Source organism: Mastigoproctus giganteus, chromosome 13 (genome assembly GCF_048544385.1).
Source record: "Mastigoproctus giganteus isolate SK-2022 chromosome 13, ASM4854438v1, whole genome shotgun sequence".
In the NCBI taxonomy this organism is placed as follows: Eukaryota; Metazoa; Arthropoda; class Arachnida; order Uropygi; family Thelyphonidae; genus Mastigoproctus; species Mastigoproctus giganteus.
In genome coordinates, this window is record NC_143587.1 from 133475996 (window position 1) to 133499034 (window position 23039).

General features: G+C 39.1%; 1 protein-coding gene across 1 annotated transcript in view; it reads left to right on the plus strand.

Annotated features, from left to right (window-relative positions):
* Positions 1-23039, plus strand: part of LOC150076452 (H(+)/Cl(-) exchange transporter 7-like) — a 301080-nt gene that overhangs the window by 267098 nt on the left and 10943 nt on the right. The window contains exon 22 of the mRNA XM_090387362.1: positions 16585-16665. Coding sequence (XP_090243488.1) covers positions 16585-16665 — 81 coding nt within the window. The remainder of the gene's footprint in view (positions 1-16584; positions 16666-23039) is intronic.

Consider the following 23039-nt stretch of genomic DNA (forward strand, 5'->3'; position numbering starts at 1 on the left):
CAAGACTAAATAGACGTCAAATGAACTGTTGAGATGTGGCAGAGAATAAAAAGACATGGATACATAAAAATTTTCAGGTGATATAGATGTCTGTAGTAGATCTAAACAAGTCACCAGCCTTGTTACCCTTCTTTGTACTCGTTCTAGAAACTCTAAATCTTTCCTAAAATGGTACCTCCAGACATGTACACAGTATTCAAGGTATGGCCAGACCATTGCTTTATACAAAGGGATAATCACCTCCTTATCCCTGCTAGCAAAATTCCTATATATCATTGACAGCCCTCCATGACTTTCTCTAGCACCTGTCTGTACTGCCCAGAAAACTTCATATCTGACTGCACAATTATCCCCAGGTCTTTTTCATTCTCTGCTACTCTGAGTGTAGTACCACACAGTTGGTACATTTCTCTGGGGCTAGTGCTACCCATTTGCAGTACTTTGCATTTATAAATATTAAACTTCAGTTGCCACTTCTCAACCCATCTGCCCAACTTTTCTAGATCCTGTTGCAGTAGCATACTGTCATTAACAACCCTGCCAACCTGTGTATTATCTCCAAACTTCAACATTAAGCCTGCTATACCTTCATCAATATCGTTTACAAATATACAAAACAACACTGAACTCTGGGGGACTCCACTAATAACATTAGTCCACAAAGAGCAGTGTCCATTGGCATTAGTAGATGCATGCGATGCAAGAAAGCAAGCTTATACAGCATCAGCCAAAAAAAAAAAAAAAAACCTTCCCATTTCACCCATCTGGTCACTCCAAATGTTTGTCTAGTTCAGCCTTAAATATCAGTGTAAATACCATATCATTGTATCCAATCAAATTGGTAAGACAACACTTCCCCTTAACAAGCTGTCTGAATTATTACTGCAGCCTTGACTACATGATTCTGCAATGCTTCTTTAACCAGTGACTCTGTGTGACAGTGATCACGGCGTACTGATGTGGGATTTACTTAAGGTTATAATTACCATCAGGGGTTAAAGGAAAGGGTTTTTGCTTCCCTAAGGTGACTACAGTGGTCTCAGACAGTTTTTAAGTTCTGTACAGTGGAATCAACTGATTATGTTACCAACAGAAAATTCTAAGTGGGAAGCACTCAAGGAATTAATCGTGGAGGCTACTAAAAGTTTCATACCTATTAAGAAATATTGTTCAAAGTTTAGACCTATATGGTTGTCAAACGAACTAATGAGACTCGTGACAGAGAAGAAAAATGCATGGGATGCATATAAATTATCAGGCAACACAGAAGCCTAGGGCAGATATAAGCTAGTCTGTAATCAAGTCACAAAGGAGGTTAGGCAGGCAAACGCAGATTACGAGAAATATTTGGCAAAGGATACTAAGAAAAACAGCAAGGATTTTTTTACTTATATAAACTCTAAAAGGAAGGGAATGATGATTGGTCCACTTGTTATCGATGGTTCGACTATTGATAATCCTGCTCAGATAGCAAACAAACTGAATGAGTATTTTACATCTATATTCATACATGAGGAGTTATTAAGGATTGAAAATGCTAGAAGGTTATCAGATTGTAGCAGGGTGCTTAATGATTTTGTAATAACTGAGAGCAAAGTGGAAGAGAAATTGTTGAAGTTAAACATAAGAAAGGCACCTGAGGTGTATGGGATCTATTCAGTTATATTATAGGAGGCAGCAAAGAAAGTAAGCAACCCCTTAGCCATAATTATGAGAGCATCCTTGGAATCAGGAGAGGTTCCCACGGACTGGAGATGTGCAAATGTATCCTCAATTCACAAAGAGCGTGACACGAGTATTACAGACCAGTTAGTTTAAAATAATGGAGTCACTAGTTAAAAATGCATTGCACGATCACCTAGACAAGACTGCAGCAATAATTCAGACGCATCATGGGTTTGTTAAGGGAAAGTCTTGTCTGACAAATTTGATTGGATATTATGATGTGGTTACAAAGGAACTGGATGCAAAAAATAATTTTGATGTCATATACTTGGATTTTAGAAAAGCTTTTGACACTGTTGCACATGGAAGACTACTGTACAAATTGGAGCAGAATGATATTAAGGGTAAGTTGCTACAATGGATAAAAGGATGGTTGAGTGGGAGAAGAAAGAGGGTGGTAATCAATGTGTGTTGCTCTTCGTGGACTAATGTTATTAGTGGAATCCCACAGGGTTCGGTGTTGGATCCACTGTTGTTTTGTATATATATCGATGATATTGATGAAGGTATGTGAGGCTAAGTGTCGAAGTTTGTAGATGATTGGCAGGGTTGTTAATGACAGTAATGGTAGCGTGCTACTGAAAGAGGATCTAGAAACTTTGAGAAAATGGGATAAGAAGTGGCAACTGACGTTTAACATTGACAAATGCAAATTACTGCATATGGGTAGAAGTAACCCCAGAGGAATGTACCAACTGTGTGGTACTGTTAAGGTGGTAGAAAATGATAAAGACCTGGGAGTAATTGTGCAGTCAGATATGAAGTTTTCTGAGCAATGCAGACAGGCTGCCAGGGCAGGTCATGGGGTTTTATCAATGATATACAGGAATTTTGCTAGCAGGGAAAAGGAGGTGATTGTCTCTCTGTATAAGGCAATGGTCAAGCCACGCCTTGAGTACTGTATACAGGTTCGGAGGCCTCATTTTAGGAAGGATGTAGATTTGCTTGAGAGTGTACGAGAAGGGTAACAAGATTGGTGAGGGGAATGAAGGGATCCTCTTACCAAGAGAGGCTTAAGTTCTGCAAATTGTAGTGGTTGGAGACTAGGCATCTGCGAGGTGATCTGATTGAGGTGTATAAGGCCTTAAATGGGTTGAGCACGGTGAATTCTGATGGGATTCTTCCACTTGTTCAGATTACAAACCTAAGGGATGCATAAATTCAAATTGAGGAAAAATAGATGTAGAATAGATGTGCGGAAATTTGCCTTTAGCCAGCGGATGGTTAATTGCTGGAACAAAATTCCATCTGTCATTGTGGAAGTTGATAGGTTAAATAAATTTAAGGAGGAACTGGACAAACATTTAGAGGAAATGGTTGTGTGAATTTTTTTTTTTTTTTTTTATTTGGCTGGTGCTGCATATGCTCAAACGCTTGCTTTCTTGCATCACATGCCACTATTACTACTACTACTACTACTCCTCCATTACTTTCCCCAGAACAGAAGTTAAACTAATGGGTCTGTAACTACTCATGTCACCCTTTCATCCCCCATTGTGAATTTGGGATACATTTGCACATCTCCAACCCATGGGGACCGCCCATGAGTCCAAGGAATCTTTCATAATTATGGCTAAGGGTTTGCTTACTTCCTTTGCCACCTCCTTTAATATAACTGGATAAATCTCATCCATCCAGGTTACCTCTCTTATGTTTAACTTCAACAATTTCTCCTCCACTTTCCACTCAGTTATTACAAAATCATTTAGCTTCCTGTTAAAGTTTAATAAGCTCCTATTCTCCACTTCCCTACAGAATTCCTCATGTGTGAATGTAGATGCAAAATACTCAGTGTTTGTCAGCTATCTAGGATCATCAGTCAAACTATTGATATCAAGTGGACCAATCTGATCCATCCCCTTCCTTCTAGAGTTTATATAAGTAAAGAATTCCTTGCTGTTTTTCTTAGCTTCCTTTGCCAAAGATTTCTCATAATCTGCCTTTGCTTGCCGAACTTCCTTTGTGACTTGCTTATATCTACCATAGGCTTCTGTGTCACCTGATAATTTATATGCATCACATTCCTTTGGACCTAAACCTTGACCAGTATTTCTTAGTTGGTATAAAAAGCCTAGTAGCTTCCAAGATTAATTCCTTGAGTACTTCCTGTTTAGAATTTGCTATTGGTAACATCATCATTTGGTCTCAATGTATGGAATTTAGAAAACCACTGAAATGTGAATGATTCTGCTCGTGTTGCTGCCATACTGAATAGGTATTTTGTATCTATATTCTTGCATGGGAAATTCTTTAGGGAATTAGATGCTGAAAGTCCATCAAACTAACACAGAGCTTAATGATTTTATAATGAATGAAAGGAAAGTGGAAGAGTAATTGTTGAAGTCAAACATAAGAAAGACACCTTGGATGGATGGGATCTATCCAGTTTTATTTAGGAAGCCAGCAAAAGAGATAATTATGAGAGCATCCTTGGATATAGGGGAGGTCCCCATGGACTGGAGATGGCAAGTGTATCCCAATTCACAAAGCAAGGTTCAAAGGGTGACACAAGTAATTATAAATACCTGTTAGTTTAACTTTTGTTCTGGGAAAAATAATGGAATCACTGGTTAAAGTGGTAATGCAGGACCATCTAGACAAGATTTCAGTTATACTTCAGACACAACATGGGTTTGTTAAATGAAAGTCTTGTCTGACCAGTATTATTGAATACTATAAATAAAGAAAACGTAATGGATGCAAAAAATAATTTTGATATCGTATACTTGGATTTTAGGAAAACATTTGGTACTATTGCACATAAAAAACTGCTGTACAAATTGGAGCAGTGTGGCAGTAAGGGAAATTTACTGCTAGGGATAAAGGGATGGTTGAGTGAAGAAAACAGAGTGGTTATCATGAGCACTGCTCTTTTTTAACTAATGTTATTAGTGGAGTCCCCCAGGATTCTGTGCTGGGTCCATTGTTGTTTTCTGTATTTATTAATAATATTGATGAAGGTATATCATCTACAAACTTAATGTCTAAGTTTGCAGTTGATATAAAGGTTGGCAGGTTGATTAATGACAGTATGCTTCTGCAACAAGATCTAGTAAAATTTGGGAGATGTTCTGAGAAATCACAATTGAAGTTTAACATTGACAAATGCAAAGTACTTCATATGATTAGCTGTAATTCCAGAGTAACAAACCAACTGTGTGGTATTACACTTAGCGTAGTGTAAAATGAAAAACACGTGGTTGTAATTGCGCAGTCTGATATGAAGTTCATTGAAATGTGCAGACTGGCTGACAGACATGGGGTTTTGTCAATGATGTACAGTAATTTTGCTGGCAGTAATTAGGAGGTGATTATCATCTTGTACAAGGCAATGGTTAGACCTTATCTATAAGTACAGCATACATACAAGTCTGGAAGCCTCATTTTAGGAAGGATGTAAAGCTGCTGAAACAGGTAGAGGGACAAGCAACAAGCTTGGTAGGGGGAACAAAAGGATGCTTTTACCAAGAAAGGCTTTGCTTCTGCAAATTTCAGCATCTGGAGTCTAGGCACTTACAAAGTGATCTGATTGAGGTGTTTAAGACTTTAAATGGCTTGAGAAAACTCGCTACTTATGGGATTCTTCCTCTTGCTCAGACTATATACATGGTGGAGCATAAATTCAAATTGAAGAAGAATGGTTACAGAATAGATGTGCGGAAGTTTGCCTTCAGCCAACAGGTGGTTGATTGCTGGAACAGGCTTCCATTCATTGTGGAAGCCTGTTGTATGAGTGGATAGTTTGAATAAATCAAAGAAAAGCTAAGCAAACTATTCATATGTGAAATGGGAGGGGTTTTTTTTTGTTTTTTTTTTTTTAATATATATTTTGCTGATGCTGTAAGCTTTCTTTGTTGCATCATTTTCCACTATTAATACTAATATTAAATTCACAATGAACTATGCTCTCTGTGTCAGAAATTATAATAAGCATAATCTTCACTTTGATTGAAATTGACTTGCATTTTTGGACCTTGAAAACTGAGTCTTCTATTATTATTGCTCTTATATTATTTCTCCTGGTTGGGGATTCCACCGCGTGACAGGTATTGCTACCAAGTACACAGGGGTGGTTGTTGTTATGTCTGGTATTACTGTTGGTCAAGGAACTCTCTGACTATCCTACAGGTGTTCAGGATTCCAACTTTCTGGAGACCTATTGCTGCTAGGCTGTTATGTAGGGTCTTTGGCACCATACCTGTGGTTAACACAATGATCAGGATGATCGTTACTTGTTGCATATGCCACATCTCTTTGATCTCCTGTCTTAGGTTCATGTACTTCCTGATTTTTTCCCCATGGGTTTTCTGCAGGTTGCCAGTGTTGGGTACCACTATGTCAATCAGATAGGTAGCCTTTTCCTTCTTGTTCACAAGGGTTATGTCCGGTCTGTTGTGAGGGATTGTCCTATCCGTTATTATGGCCGGTCCCAATACAGATTGGGGTCTCTAGTACTGCCTGGGGTTCATACAGTGCACTCCCGCTAATCCGAACCCCGGTAATCCGAACACGTTTCGGTCAGCGGAGAGGAAATTGTTTAGTTCGCAAAATATATGTTAAATACATTAAATTTAAATGGTATTAATGTATTAATGATACAAAGACATTTAGAATTCCACAAAAAAATTGTATTTTATTGTAGTACTGTACTAATACAAAATTAATAAATCAGTGTTTGACATGGCCTATTAAAACTACAGATCAATACTTATACACCAAAACAGGAACAAAAGCCATTTTTCAGAAGTAACAAACTCTGTAAATTTCTTTTGACCTAACGATGAAAATCGATTAGAAGATGCTATGTTTTGCCACCGGTTACACTCTCCCACAGCTCAGCAACCCAATATACAACATCTTTTAGGTTCACTTGTTTCATTTTCTCATGTAAAGAAAGTGAATTGGTGTTATCTTCTATCAAGGACCTAAGATATTTCTTTCTGTATGCAAGGTTGATAGACTGTAACACCCCCTGGTCCATGGGCTGTAATAACGGTGTTACATTAGGCGGTAAGAAAGCTGCCTTTATATCCCCTGATGTAAACTCGGAAACGTCTGGGTGGGATGGCGCATTGTCTATGAGGAGAATGGCGCGAGGTGGCAAATCATTTTCATTGCTGAAACGTTTCACTGCTGAGACAAATTGATTATGAAACCACTCAATGAAAAGCTGTCCGTTCATCCAAGCTTTTTTTTGACTTTTGTAATGAACTGGAAGATTGTTAATGTTCATATTTTTAAAAGCGCTCTCGGCTTCGCTGATTTAATGATCATCATCAAAGGTAGCTTGTGATTTCCTGAAGCATTACTTCAAGCTATCAACGTCACTCACTCCTTATTCATTTTAAAATCTGGGGTACGTTATTCGGCTAATCCAAAATTATGCTAATCCGAACAGGGCTCGGTCCCAATTAGTTCGGACTAGCGGGAGTCCAGTGTACTTTGTAATACAGTACACTTTCTTCAATCGACTGGTATTTCCTTGCTAGCTTCTGATGTATTATCCTGGTCGTGTCTATGAGTGTACTCAGTCTGGGTGATCACCTTGCATCCCACAGTGATGTGTTGGATCATTTCTGAGGCCAGGTGGCATCAATCGTCCACATGTGTCATTGAACACTCCGGGCTCCTTGGCAATGTATTTTCTATATTTCCTGGTCTTGGATGGCGAGCATGAATCCTTCAGTCTTGGGGAAGAGCGTCATGAGCCATGCATTGGAAGCAATTTTATCTGTGTGATCTTGATGGAGATCATTGTAGTGTCTTCTCTGCCCATCTTTTTTGCTTCATTTGTACCTCCTGGTTGGGGGGACTCCTCGCTTAGGTTGAGTGGGTATACTGCTTGTCTATCTTCATTATGGCTGGTGGAGTGCTTCTGTGTGTTTCTGGAAGTAATCCTTCAGGTTAACTATCACTGTCTTCTGTTGCTCAATGAGGTCTATCAGGCCACTTCCTCCTCCTTCCCGGGCAATTGTCAGTCTCTCCACGGCAGATTTCGGGTGGTGTTGGCGGCTCTTGGTCATCATTGTCCTTGTCTTTCTCATGATATCCTCCAGCTCGGTGTTAGTCCAATCTATGACCCCAAAGGAATATGTTAGTACTGGGACTGCATAGGTGTTTATGGCTTTAACTGTGTTCCCTCCATTCAGCTTTGCTTTCAGCAGGCTTCTGAGTCTCTGATGGTATTTTTCTGTCAGACAGGCCTTAATTTACTTGTGCTGTAACTGCTGTGCCTGCATCATCCCCAAGTATTTGTAGGCCTCTCCCTCTGCCATGGCTTCGATCTCTTTACCAGTCTGCAGCTGGTAGCTTCGGTTGACTAATTTTTTCCTGGCGCAATCCGTGGGTCTTGCATTTGTTTAGACCAAATTCCATCCTAATATTGCTGAATTCTCCGGTGATCTGGAGTAGTTGCTGGAGGTGCTTCTCGGTTCCCATGTAGAGCTTGATGTCATCCATGTACATCAGGTGGGTGAGGGTGTACAGGTTCTTCCTTCCTTCTTTGAGGTTAAAGCCAAACTTGCTACTGTTGAGCATGGGGGATAGTGGTTTAAGTGCCAGACAGAACCACAATAGGCTCGGGCATCTCCCTGAAAGATTCCTCTCCTTATGGGGATTGGCCTGCTTGTGATGTTTTTGACCTTAATGGTGGTACTTCATTTTGCCATCGTTTCTCCTAGGAAGTTTGTCACTGTTGGATTGACTTTGTAGATGTTCATCGCCTCTATTAGCCAGCTATGAGGCACGGAGTCGAAGGCCTTGCAGTAATCGATGTAGGCTCTGTACATGTTGCGGTGCTTCTTGTAGGCTTGCTCCATAACTGTGGCATCTGTGGTTAATTGCTCCTTGCATCCTTTCTGCTGTTCGGCCATTATGTTCTAGCTCTCCAAGTGGTCTGATATCTTCCTGGTTATGCAGCTGGTCAGGATCTTGTACATTGTTGGGAGGCAGGTGATTGGCATATATTTTGCCAGGTTTCTTGTATCTTCGTCTTTAGGCTTCAGATATGTGATTCTTTATTATTATTGTTGTTTCTCCCTGATTGGGGATTCCTCTCTGTGACGGGTACTGCTACCGAGTACACAGGGTGATTGTAATGTCTGGTGTTATTGTCGGTCGAGGAAATCTCTGACTATCCTACAGGTGTTCAGGATTGCAACTTTCTGGAGTTCCTCGTTTTTCTCTGGGGGACCTATTGCTGCTATGTAGAGTCTTTGGTACCATACCGGTTGTTGACATGATGATTGGGATGGTTGATACTTCTTGCATATGCCACATCTCCTTGATCTCATGTCTCAGGTTCATGTACTTCCTAATTTTTTCCTCATGAGTTTTCGGACGTTGCTAGTGTTCGACATTATTATTATTATTGTTGTTATTCCTCTTATATTATTTCTCCCTGATTGGGGGATTCCACTCCGTGACGAGTACTGCTACCAAGTACACAGGGTGGTTGTAATGTCTGGTGTTACTGTCGGTCGAGGAAATCTCTGACTATCCTACAGATGTTCAGGATTGCGACTTTCTGGAGTTCCTTGTAGGTGTTCTCTGGGAAACCTATTGTTGCTAGGCTGCTATGTAGAGTCTTGGGTACCATACTGGTGGTTGACACGATTATTGGGATGGTTGATACTTCTTGCATATGCCACATCTCATGTCTCAGGTTCATGTACTTCCTAATTTTTTCCTCATCGGTTTTCTGGACATTGCTAGTGTTTGGCACCGTTGTGTCAATCAGCTAGGTAGACTTTTCCATCTTGTCTACAAGGGTTATGTCCAGTCTGTTGAGCGGGATGGTCTTATCCATTATTATGGCACGGTCCCAGTACAGCTTGTGGGTTCAGGTCTCTAGTACTGTCTGGGGTTCATACTTGTAGTATGGTACGCTTTTTTTGGTCAACTGGTATTTCCTCACTGGTTTCTGATGTATTATCCTGGCTACCTGGTCGTGTCTATGAGTGTACTCAGTCTGGGTGATCACCTTGCACCCCACTGTGATGTGTTGGATCGTTTCTGAGGCCAGGTGGCATCGGCAGCATGTGTCATCTGACATTCCGGGCTCCTTTGCAGTGTATTTTCTATAGTTTCTGGTGTTGATTACCTGTTCTTGGATGGCCAGCATGAATCCTTCAGTCTTGGGGAAAAGCGTCCCGCTTGTGAGCTATGCATTGGAAGCAAGGTTATCGATGTGATCTTGATGGAGGTCATTGTAGTGTGCCATGGAGTGTCTTCTTTGCCCATCTTTCTAACTTTGTTTCTTGTACCGTTTGGGCGGGAGGGTTGTTCTCGAAGTAGACCTTCAGGTTAGCTATTGCTGTTTTCTGTTGTTCTATCAGGTCTCTTCCTTCCTCTTTCCGAGGTATTTTTATTCTCTCCACTGCTGACTTCGGGTAGTTTTGATGACTCTTGGTCACCATTGTCCTTGTCTTTCGCATGATATCTTCTAGCTCAGTGTTAGTCCAATCTATTACCCCGAATGTGTATGTTAGTACTGGAGCTGCATAGCTGTTTATGGCTTTAACTGTGTTCCCTCCATTCAGTTTTGCTTTCAGCAGGCTTCTGAGTTTCTGATGATATTTTTCGGTGGGGCACTTCTTGATTTCCTTGTGTTCTAACTGCTCAGCCTGCATCATCCCTAGGTATTTGTAGGTCTCTCCTTCTGTCGTAGCATCAATCACTTTACCAGTCAGCAGCTGGTTGTTTCGGCCAACTAATTTTCCCTGGTGTGTGGGTCTTGCATTTTTCTACATCAAATTCCATCCTGATGTCGTTGCTGAATTCTTCGGTGATCCGGAGTAGTTGCTGGAGTTCTTCTCAGTTGCCGCGTAGAGCTTGATGTCATCCATGTACATCAGGTGGGTGAAGGTGTACAAGTTCTTTCTTCCTTCTTTGAGGTTATATCCATACTTGCTGCCGTTGAGCATGGTGGACAGTGGGTTGAGTGCTAGACAGAACCATAGTGGGCTCAGAGCATCTCCCTGAAAGATTCCTCTTCTAACAGGGATTGACATGGGTGTGATGTTCTGGACCTTAATGGTGGTACTCCATTTTGCCGTTGTTGCTCCTAGCAAGTTTGTCACTATCGGATTGACCTTGTAGATCTTCAGGGTCTCTATTAGCCAGCTATGAGCTATGGAGTCGAAGGCCTTGCGGGAATTGATGTAGGCCGTGTATAGGTTGCGATGCTTCTTGAAGGCTTGCTCCATAACTGCGGCATCTATGGTTAATTGCTCCTTTGCTCTTCCGCTTGCATCCTTTCTGCTGTTTGGCCATTATGTTCTGACTCTCTAAGTGGTCTGATATCTTCTTAGTTATGCAGCTGGTCAGGATGTTGTACATCATTGGGAGGCATGTGATTGGCCTATATTTCACTGGGTTTCTTGTATCTTCATCTTTAGGCTTCAGATATGTGACTCCTTCAGTGAGAAACTTCGGGATTGTCTCCGGGTGCCTTATCATTCGAGTGAACTGCTCTGCTAGGTGCTTGTATGTTCAGGTGAGCTTCTTGTACCAGTAGTTGTGGATGTTATCAATTCCCGGGGTTCGCCAGTTGTGGGTGTTCCTGATCCACTGTTTTACTTCTTCTTCTCGAATCTCCCACTCTCTCATCTCTTGTATGTCCTTCGTTTTCTTCCGTTCTACTTCTCTCCACAGTGCTCTGCTGTTATGTCTTACTTCACTGCTCCAGATATTTCCCCAGAACTCTTCGATCATCTTCTTCTTGGGTGTCCATTTCCTGCTTTCTCGTGTTCACCCAGTTTCCTGTAGAAGGCTCTTTGGGCCTCATCGAAGATTTGGTTGTTTATTTTCCTCTAGGAGCTCTCTTTATATCGGTGTAGTCTCTTGCTGAGTGCGAGGAGGTTCTGCTTCAGTGTGTCCAAGTATTCTCCTATTCTCTGATTTCTGGTCTCATGTTTGCTGTGAACACTGTCTCTCTTGAGGATGCTCTTCACCTTTCCAATCAATTTCTTACTTCTATTACTCTGTTGGTACTGGGTCAACTAACCTATCTTGACTCTTAATTCTTCTATCTTCTGTTGAAGTCTTCTTTCCCAAGTTGCGGTTCCTTCTGTTTTCGGTTCTTCTGCTGCTGTTCTCTTTGTTTCTTTTCCATTAATCCTAGTGGCTGCTATGGCCGCACAGTATATGGCTGTGTGGATAGCCTCCAGAGTTGCACCATTGTTGTCAAGTTAATGTGGCATTATTTGCCGATTGAGATAGTCTGTTACTCTCCACAGGATATTATTTGGCCTCTGCTTAGGTATCACGTTTGTTCTTGTGGGGTCCACTCCTTCGAATTCTGTTAGGGCCTTCTTCCACTCGTCTTATATTCTGGATATCATGACTTCGTCTCTTTCCACTTCAGCTGCTCTGGGTTGTATTTCTTCTTGCTGTTCCTCCTCTGATTCCATATTGACCATATTCTTTGTGCTTTGTAGCAGATCGCTGTCATCCTGCTTGATTTTTTCCAAGATGGCAGAAACTGTTAGGTTCTTCGTGACGATGGTCCTTCTTTGGTCTGCTAATCGCTGTTCGGTGACCTGAATATCCGGGTATCGTTCCAACCACTTGGTATGTAGTCGCAATCTGTACATTGTCATATCAGTCTCTAGCCTGGTTATTTCATAGTATGCTCGCATGATCAAGCTTAATGTCGAAGTTTGCAGATGATACAAAGGTAGGCAGGGTTGTCAAGGACACTACTGACACTATGTTGCTGCAACAGGATCTGGAAAGGTTGAGCAGATGGGCTGAGAGGTGGCAAATGAAATTTAACATTGACAAATGTAAAGTACTACACATGGGACAGCAACCCCAGAGCAACGTATCAACTCTGTGGTACTACACTGACAGTGGTAGAGAATGAAAGGGACCTGGGGGTAGTTGTGCAGGCAAATATGAAGTTCTCTGAGCAGTGCAGACGGGCTGCAAGAGTAGCTCATGGTGTATTGATATATAGGAATTTTTCTAGCAGGGATAAGGAGGTGATTATTCCCTTGTATAAGGCAATGGTCAGGCCACACCTAGAGTACTGTATACAGGTCTGGAGGCCTCATTTGAAGAAGGATGTAGAGCTGCTGGAACGAGTACAGAGAAGGGCAACAAGATTAGTGAATGGAACAAAGGGGTGCTCTTATGAAGAAAGGCTTAAGTTTTGCAAATTACAATGTCTGGAGACTAGGCACCAGTGAGGTGATCTGATAGAGGTGTATAAAGCCTTGAATGGTTTGAGCATGCTCAATGCTGATGGGATTCTTCCTCTCGCTCAGAATAATCACCTGAGAAGGCATAAATTCAAATTGAGGAAAGACAGATGTAGGATAGATGTGCGGAAATTTGCCTTTAGCCAGCGGGTGGTTGGTTGGTGGAACAGACTTCCATCCCTTGTCGTGGAAGTTGATAGCCTAAATAAGTTTAAGGCTCAGCTGGACAGATATTTTGAACGAACAGAGGGGTGAAGTGGAAGTGGTTTTTTGTTTTTTTTTTTTTTTTTTTTTGGCTGATGCTGCATAAGCTTGCTTTCTTGCATCAAATGCCTCTACTAATGCTAATGCTAATGTATTCATTTGAATGCTCCACTTCATGCGTTGGCATTTTCTTCCTTCCTGGGTGGTCACTAGTGCAGTTGCGCAGGAAACAGTTCCAGTTGGCGGGGCTGGATGGTCTTGCCCTTCTCTTGTGGTAGCCATGCGGGGGACAGTGCCACTTGCTCCACTGTCTTGCTCTGGAGACTGTCTCCAACTTTTTGAACCGACCCCTCTGCCTAAGGCCTGAACGCAAGTGACTTTATCCTGCACCACACTCGATGCAGTATGAATAATATTTATCTGCGACATCCATCTACTATGGAGGTGGATGTTTAGCTTCGGCTTATGTCCAGTGGTTTATTTATTTATTTATTTAGTTATTATTATTATTATTATTATTATTATTATTATTATTAGCCATATGGTGCAAGGAAGCCTGAGGCTTATGCTGCACCAGCTAAAAAAAAATTCCCATGTACCCTGAGAGAGAGGGGGGGGTAGAAAGAAAAGAATGATGATATCCAGCTCAGGACCCTGAGTTTGCCAAGCCCATGCTCACCAGATGTGAACCCCTGGGGTAATTCAAGATACTGAGCCTTTGATTCTAGGTTGCAGCCATATAATCACAAGTACTGAATGAAGAAACAGAGTCTGAGTCAGCATCAGCAGCACATTGATGCAAGACCCAAATGATCCTCAGGATCTTCTTCTGTGATCCTGTTCTCATTGTGATTATCTATTAGGATAGAGGCACAAACTTTGTTAAAACATGTTGCATTCCCAAATCTCATAGTATTAAAATTGATTATTATATCCCATAAGAAATATGGGTTTCACCAACAACTTCACATTTAGTTACACACCAGTCACTCCTCATCAAGTGGGAAGGAGCAGCAGTGCGTAGCACACACTTCTTGATTAGACCGGGGTTCGAGCCTGTCACCACCAGATATGGAGGATGCGGAAAGGTCAGGGAATGACCATCGCATGTCCCAGAGCAATATGGCCTTAGTTGCTAATGCTCCTAAAAACCAAATAACAACAACAACTCCTCATCAAAACACAAACAGGAGTGGTTGAATCATTGGTTTTTGAAGTTGAATGGTGGCCAGAGCAAGGACAATCTTTGAACAACACATAGCATCTTCTCCAAAGGATGTTTTTAAAATTTTGTGAATTTCTGTTGCACTTTACCCTAATTTAAAAAAAAAAATGATTCAGCTTTGCTGCTCAGTAAAGTCACTCATTTTAAAGCGTGATTAAACATAAAATGCCTTCTGTTCGAAGCACACCAGTTTAGACTGACCACAGATAAATGAGTGATTCGTGGGTAATGATATCCAGATTGATTCATCAAAAATGTTGCAACTTACTACAGTTTCAAGATATAAAGTTAGTCCCCTCATTTTTTGGTCATACCACGTTCATGACCATTAAAGAGTACATTTAAAACCTTATTTACTCTGACTTGAATAACTATAATAATTCAAAGGAAAGGATTCAGCAGCAAAGTTTTTTGATTAAAGCAACTGAGATGCAATTGAATTTCCTTTAAAGTTTCCTAGAATCAGATGCATGTCTTCCATTTTGACAAATATGTAATTAACCAGTACAATATTGTATAATGCACTTCAACCTCACGAAACAACAACATTCAGAATAAGAATTGAATTAATCCACTTTTATCACCAATATTGACATTGTCATTACTCAGATTTGTTTTATTGACATTTGACTTAAGAAGAAAATAAAAGTTAAATTAAATGTTGTTATCAGTGAAGCCCTCAACATATTGCTTTTAGCTAATATCTGCACATAACTTTTGCCTGTTGTATCTCAGTAATTGGTCTTGTTTTCCAACTGGACACATATTAAAATGCAACTATTTGCATACATATAATGTAAAAGGGTCAATAGCAAAAGGCATAAAACACAGATAGATTTAGTGAAGGGTAAAATATTAATGTCATATGAGTATGAAAGGGTTATATGGGGAGTCTAGTAACATGTTACTTTTCAACATAGTCACCATTGGAGTCAATACACTTTTGCAACCAATGCTGCAATGCATTGGTTCCAACTGCAAAAAAAGTTTTCCCTTGGGCCTCCAGGAATGCATCCCCTTCAGTAATGACATCACTGTCAGTGGGGAAAATGGATGCCAGTCAGGTATTTTTTCAAATTAGGAAATAGGTGAAAGTCTGATGGTGCTAGATCTGGTAAATATGGGGAATAGTCCAAGAGTTCAAAAGCCACACTCATTCAGTACAACCATGGCAATTAAAGACTTGTGAGCAGGTGCACTGTTTTGACAGAAAAAGACTCCTTTGTTTAGTTTTCCTCAGCATTTGTCTTTGATGTTTTCATGAAAATGCTTCACAAGGTCTGCATAATACACCCCTATGACTGTTTGGCCTTCTTGAAGGTACTCCACTCCGCCAGCAACACTCCATCAACATACCAAAAAAAAAAACTGATGCATTACCTTGCCAGCAGAAGGAAATGGCTTGTTTTTCTTTGGAGGGGGAAGAGAACTGTTTTTCCTGTTTGGACTGCTCCTTTGCATCTGGCTGAAAGTGATGGACCTATATCTCATCCATGGGTGCATATTTTGCAAGGAAATTTGCTGGATATGCTTGAAAAAAGATGCAAATGTTCACTTGACTTGACAACCCTTGTGCATTTTTGATATGCTACCAACACCTTTGGGACCAATCATGCTAACATATTTTTCATAGTGAGAACCTTTATTATCATGTGGTACAAAAATTCACATGAGATGCCCAAGATGATGTCAACTTCTGGAGTGATAGACATTGCAGGTCTTCCACAGCATGGATCATATTCCAGGCTCCCCTTCCCTCATTTAAATTCTGCTGCCCACTTCTTAACTATAGAATTGGAAGGGACATCCTCTCCCAATATTCTAACCATATCCTCGTTAATTTCCTTGGGCATTAGTCCATATTTTTCCCAAATATTAGATGATTGTATTGTGAATGATTTTTTTACATCTTTCCTCATTCACACAACTTTGTTGACTTCAGGACCTGTAATTAAAAACATCGTTATTGACATTTGTTTAAAACTGCATAGGTGAGTGGTTACTTCGTGGGTACTATTTGAAGTGTTATGCATTAAGTACAGAAATTTTAAAAAAGTTTATACTCAGGCCATGAACTTTTCAAACTCCCTCATAAATTGAAAGTTAAACATTTGTTATTTCATTATTAATAATAAATTTAAAAATATGCAAGTTTTGATATTTTTTATTGCCATTTTGTTAAACAACATCATGGTTGTTTTGCCTCCTTTCTTTATATTTTATTAGTGCGCTTCTCTCCCAAGAATTTTTCGTTTATTCCGGGCTTTGGGACTGAGGCACCTTGTGGTGCTTAACGATCGCAACGAGGTAAGTACCATACCATCACAATGTTTTTTTTCTCTTTAGTCTTACATTAGCATATGTGTTTTTGTGGAAGGCCTGAGCTGCTCTTGTTTCCTAGCATAAACATGCTCCATACCCATGGAGCATATATTGATTGATATTTAAATCCTGAGAGTCATATCCGTGCTTTCAACAATTCTATGAGTAATTGTGAACAGCATGGATATGACTCCCACAATTCCATAAATAATTCAAAATGAATTTCTTGATTTCAACAATTGATTATATCAAAACCAGTAAAAATATATGGAAAAGCAATTTATATTTAAACATTCAAACTCAAAATGTTGAAAAGCCTGTGCAATGTAATATTTAGTCTTTTTAGTCATTTTTGAATATTAATTGCTCTTTCTTACAAGATCGATGAGATAATATATATATATATATATATATAGACAAATGTATTTGATCAGTGTATTAGGTAGGGGTGCTGACCTGTCAAGTGTGATTACAATGGAATAAATTGAGAATGCCTGCAAAGTAAAAGCAGATTACCTGAAATTAAATAAGATTAACATAAAAATAATAAAAATGATACTTAATGTTGCAGATTCTAAGATTTTAACTATGTCTTCAAGGGGTCAGCAGCCAAAATCGAAGGAACCACATCAATAAGCAAGGTCTCTGTTTCTGTTATGATGTATACGTACGAAACTTATGCAACATAGCCAACCCGACAGAGACCAAAAATAGTCTATTTACCAGCATAGATCTAACCAACTTAAAATCAGTCTTGAATGAAATTTGCAATAACTACAAACTTATTGGTTGTAATCCAGTTTATTAGAACAATCTCATAAATCTCTGCATTTCCAATAATTACATCTTCGATGGGAAATCTCTATACTTACAAACCAAAGGTATCCCTGTGGGTAGCCCTGCTAGCTTTGTCTTAGCTAACCTATATCTATACTGGTCTGAGACCTCTCTAACCTCAGGCATAATGCTTTACAGATATATTGATGACTTGTTAGTATTCAACTACCCTACATTTATACAGGACTTTTTTTTTTTTTTTTAAGACGTTCAGTTTTGTCACTACATCCTATTATTTTTATTTTTGTGTGTGTGTGTGAGTTTGAAACATTTGTTTGATAAGTCATAATTTGTATTAATTGCACATAGCTCCATCTATCCATTTCAGCATTGCATGTTTCTACAGCAGTGCTCTCAAATTTGGCTGCAGAATTCTGTCACAATCCCAAAATTCTCTGTGGAACACCAATACCTTTTTAAAGTTAGCAATAAGAAAAATTTACAAATTTTCTGAGACCCTTTTGCAAAACTTCAGGGTTTTAAGGAACATGTCCAAAAACCAGTATGCAGAAGGGAAATTAAAATAAGTTATGTACTCTAGCTCAAATTATAATGTCAGTACTGACTATTAAAGTTGTGAAAGTTCAAATGTAAATCTGTTATGCTGGTCCTATATTTAATTTAATTATATACAGGGTTATTACAAAAGAACTGAAGACAAAAAATATAAAATAAAGTTTAATTTCTTGAAAGGATAAATGAAAGTTTTTTTTTTCTAACTTATAAACTTATATAAGTTTATAAGTTTTGTTCCTCCCCTCAAGAGGAGAAACAAAAACAAGATTCATCAAGCTGAGAATTCCATTAACCCAAAGACCTTACACAAAGTTACACAATGCAATGAGTTCACATATCATTTGGGTAGGTATACGATGTAGTCAGATATACCCATGGAGTATATACATTGAACATTTATAACACCTCCATAGCCGAGTAGTCAAGCCCGTATAACTGCTGAATACGGTGTTGTTTTATTTTGTGAACTACTAATCATGTGGTTGTTCCAGAATATAAGCACAAAATTTATTTATTTATAAATTAGGAAAAAAACATTTTTAGTTATCCTTTCAAGAACTGTAACTTTGGTTTATGTATCTCATTTAATTAACTCAAGATAAATTTTAACTTTTCAAATCTTTTGTAATGATCCTATGTATATATATACATGTGTGTGTCTGCGTATACATATAATTGTAAGTTATAACTTAAAGTATATGTAAAAATGGTAGGTTGAGATGTTTGTTGTGCAGGATGACAACGTAAAGGAAATAAAAAATGGAAAGTATAGAAATATAAGAAAAGAAAGCTTTAAAAGCTAAAAGAATGGTGAAAAACTAATAATAATAAAGAAGAGTATGGAAAAGATAATAGCTACATAATTGAACACTCATTGAATAACTCCTCATATGTGAATGTAGATGCAAAATACTCATTTAGTTTATCAGCTACCTGAGTATGATCATCAATAGTCAACCCATCTATATTAAGTGGTCTAATCTGAACCATCCCTTTCCTTCTAGAGTTTACTTAAGTAAAGAACTCTTTGCTGTTTTTCTTTGCCTCATTTGCCAAGGATTTCTCGCAATCTGCCTTTGCCTGCCTAACCTTCTTTATGACTTGATTACAGACTAGTTTATATCTCCCATAGGCTTCTGTGTCACCTGATACTTTATATGCATCCCATACATTTTTCTTCTCTGCCACGAGCCTCATTAGTTCATCTGACATCCAAATTAATCCTAAACCTTGAACAGTATTTCTTAGTTGGAATGAAAAGCCCAGTAACCTCCAAAATTAAGTCTCTGAAGGCTTCCCATTTAGAATTCATTGGTAACATCATCAGTTGATCCCACTGTACAGAATTTAAAAACTGTCTGAGACCCCTGTAGTCACCTTTACAAAAGCAAAAGCACTTCCCTTTAGGTAGTTACATCCTTAAGTAATTTCCACATCAGTACATTGTGATCACTGTCACCCAGTGGTTCCTTTATCTGCAAATTCTTAATGCATGAATAATCACTGCTGATAATCAGATCAAAAGTATTACTCCATCTGGTTGCTTCTAAAACATGTTGCTGTAGAAAATAGTCAATCCAATAAAATCCACAAAAGTCTTGCTAGTGTGTGTGTGTGTGTGTGTGTGTGTGTGTGTGTGTGTGTGTGTGTGTGTGTGTGTGTGTGTGTGTGTGTGTGTGTGTGTGTGTGTGTGTGTGTGTGTGTGTGACCAATCCACAAGATCCAGTCAATATCTGGAAAGTTAAAATCCCCCATTATAAGACATTCTGATTTACTGGCCCACTCTATTTCTCTGCACAATACTCATTATACTCATCAGATTCATTAGGCCTATTGCACACACCTACTGTCAGTTTTCCTTTCCCAGTGCTTATGTCACACCGAACAGGCTCAACATTGCATTGTCCACCAACATCAGTTGGATACACTTCCTTAGATTTTGTGTTTCTAACTAACAGCATAACCCCTCCTCCCTTCCTGTCCTGTCTATCCTTCTTGTACACATTGTACTCCCCAAATTCCAATTCTGTACTGCTTATGTCTGTGTGACACCGCGTCTCTGATATCCCAACAGTATCTGCCTTTGATGTCTTGACTAGCACTTCAAGCTCATCAAATTTATTAACTGTACTCCTTGCATTGGTGTACATGCACCTGTTTCTACTCTAAGACTGCTGCTCATTCTAATAGAAGCAGTGCAAGAAATATGCCTGCAGCCACCGTTAACCTTTTAGTCTGTGTATCCCCCCAAGCTAGCAGTTTTCTGACCCACCTAACACTGTCTCGATCGCATCAGCAAATATTCTTGCACCCTTTCTATTTAAGTGTACCCCATTCCTGTAAAAGCAGTCTCTCCTGTCAACAAGCACAGACCAGGCTGATAAAAATTCTACACCTTGAACATGGCACAATCTCTCCAGGGCCGAATTGATCGACAAGGCTCTCATCATATACTCCCTCCTATCGTGTCTGGGCAGAATTGCAGACGCTTTCACATTCAAACCTAACTTGTGACTTTTTTTCAACATTGACCTGTACTTGTCGAGTAAATCTGCAGATCTCTTACTCTTAATGTCATTAGTTCCAATGTGTACAACAATATCACCTTTTGTGCCCTTAAAAGATGGTATCTGCTCTACAACGTCATCAACCTTTGCTCCTGGCAGACATACCCTGGTCCTTTAATCTAGTAATCTGAAAATTTCAACACTTCTTTCTGGTACCTCTTGACTTCGGGTACAGAGTGGTTATGGAACCAATTCTTTGTAATTTTTTGTGTGAACCAAGCATTTTGTAAGTAGTAGTAGACAACAGGCTCACAGTCTTTTAATGCCCTTGTATTGTTAGCCTTGCCAACTACAACAGACTTTATCTGCATTGGCACAAAGGAGTGCTGAAAACTTCTTGCTCTTTTTCAGCATGAGTGTTGACTGCTTTGTATGAGAGGCTTGGGTGCATTATAGCCTTAGTTGCTAGTGCGCCAAAAAAATCCAATCCAATCCAATACAAGAGGCTTGTGTATTTTCCGGTAGACCACACCAAGACAGTCCCGTTTCATCATATATTTGAGAATAACAAAGACCTGATTGTATTATTATTTCAATTAATTTTTTTCTAAATGACTCAACACCAACATCACCACTTAGAGCTTAGCACACAGCCATCCTGAACTGCAAGTAAAATTGTGTAACTAAAAATGCTTTGCAAACTGCTGTCTTTAAATCAACACCATGCATGCCACTTGATCATTGCTGTGAATACCATTTAAATACAGCTTCTTCCAGCAACACTTCTTTTGGCTTTTTTAATGTCTGTCTATTTGATACACTGCTTTTATCACTCCCTAAATCGAATTTTACAGCAAATATCTTTATAGATTCATTTTGTTTTTTAATATCTGACATAGTCTGTTGGCCAGTACCAAATTCTTCAGCATTTTTTTTTTTTCCCTTGAACACCATTTTCAAGTTGTTCTATCACTTTGAGCTTGTTAATAATAATTAAAATAACATGTTTTCTTTTTATTCCACTTTTCAATTCTTTAAAACCCATAATTGTATAAAATATGTTAACTTGTGTACGTATATACATATAAAAAAGTATGCAAATGAAGCGATATAAGCAATAACATCCATCCGATTCGGAGTCAACAACAATACTGAACAACATGCAAGACCAGAATTAATGAGAGTCTGCTGTATTTGAAATTAAATGTTATGCGACCTCTCTAATAACATCCATCTCTTAAAGCGGACACTTCAGTTTTTTCAAGGATAACATTTCAGATAAACATGTAACACACATATACATAAAGGTGAAAGACTTGTGGAATTTGTAGAATCTCAAGGATTGTTAGTAATGAACACTTTTTTCAAGAAAAGGGTGAACAGAAAGTGGACATGGAAGAGTCCAAAGGGATTAACAACTAATGAAATCGACTTCATCCTCACTAACAGAAGATATTTCCTGAATGATGTTACCATCCTGAATAAGGTAAATGTTGGAAGTGATCACAGAATGATAAGATGTACACTTGATATAGATAAAGGAAAGGAAAAAACTGACTCGAGTAAATAATACAAAGGTCTTTGAGATAACAGAAGAGGAGAAAAAGCAGTATGTACTGGAACTTAAGAACAAGTTTGAGCTTCTGCAGACTGCTCAGGACCAAGATATCGACGAGGAATATTACAACTTTCTGAAAGCAATAAAGCCCAAGAAACCTATAGGGAAAAAGAAATCCAAAGAAGAAAAAATTAGTCAAGAAACACTTGTTATGATGAACCGAAGACGACAAATGAAGAGCAAGATAAACACTGACAAGGAGAAAATTGAATATATTGAGTTATGCAAAGCCATTAGAAAGAGACTCAGAGAGGACATAAGAAGATTTAACACAAGAAAAGTAGAACAAGCATTAAGGGAAAACAAAGGACTTAAATCAGCAGCCATGAGCAGTAATACAGAAAGACAAATGATACTGAAACTGAAGAATAGCGATGGTGTACTTATAAATAGCAGAGAAGACATAATTCAAATAGCAGAAGACTACTATAGAGAATTATACAAGGAGCGAGGGAATGATGATAGCAGTGGGAAAAATGCATTGCAAATTAGCAACACATTCGACATACCTGATATTCTTCCTGATGAGGTAGAACATGCATTGAAGAAAATGAAGAATCAGAATGGCCCGGGGGAAAGGTGAAGTTACTGTAGAGTTGTTAAAATTGGAAGGAAGAGACAACACAAAAACTGGCAAGGCTCTTCACAAAGTGGATTAGAAAAGGTGTGACACCTAAGCATGGAATAATGCAATCATAGTTTTACTGCATAAGAAAGGAGATAAATCAGAAATTGGAAATTATAGACCAATTAGCTTGTTATCCCACATCTACAAGTTGTTCACAAGGGTCATTACTAACAGATTAGAAAGAATACTTGATGAGAATCAACCGAAAGAGCAAGCTGGCTTTAGGACAGGATTCTCAACTATGGATCACCTT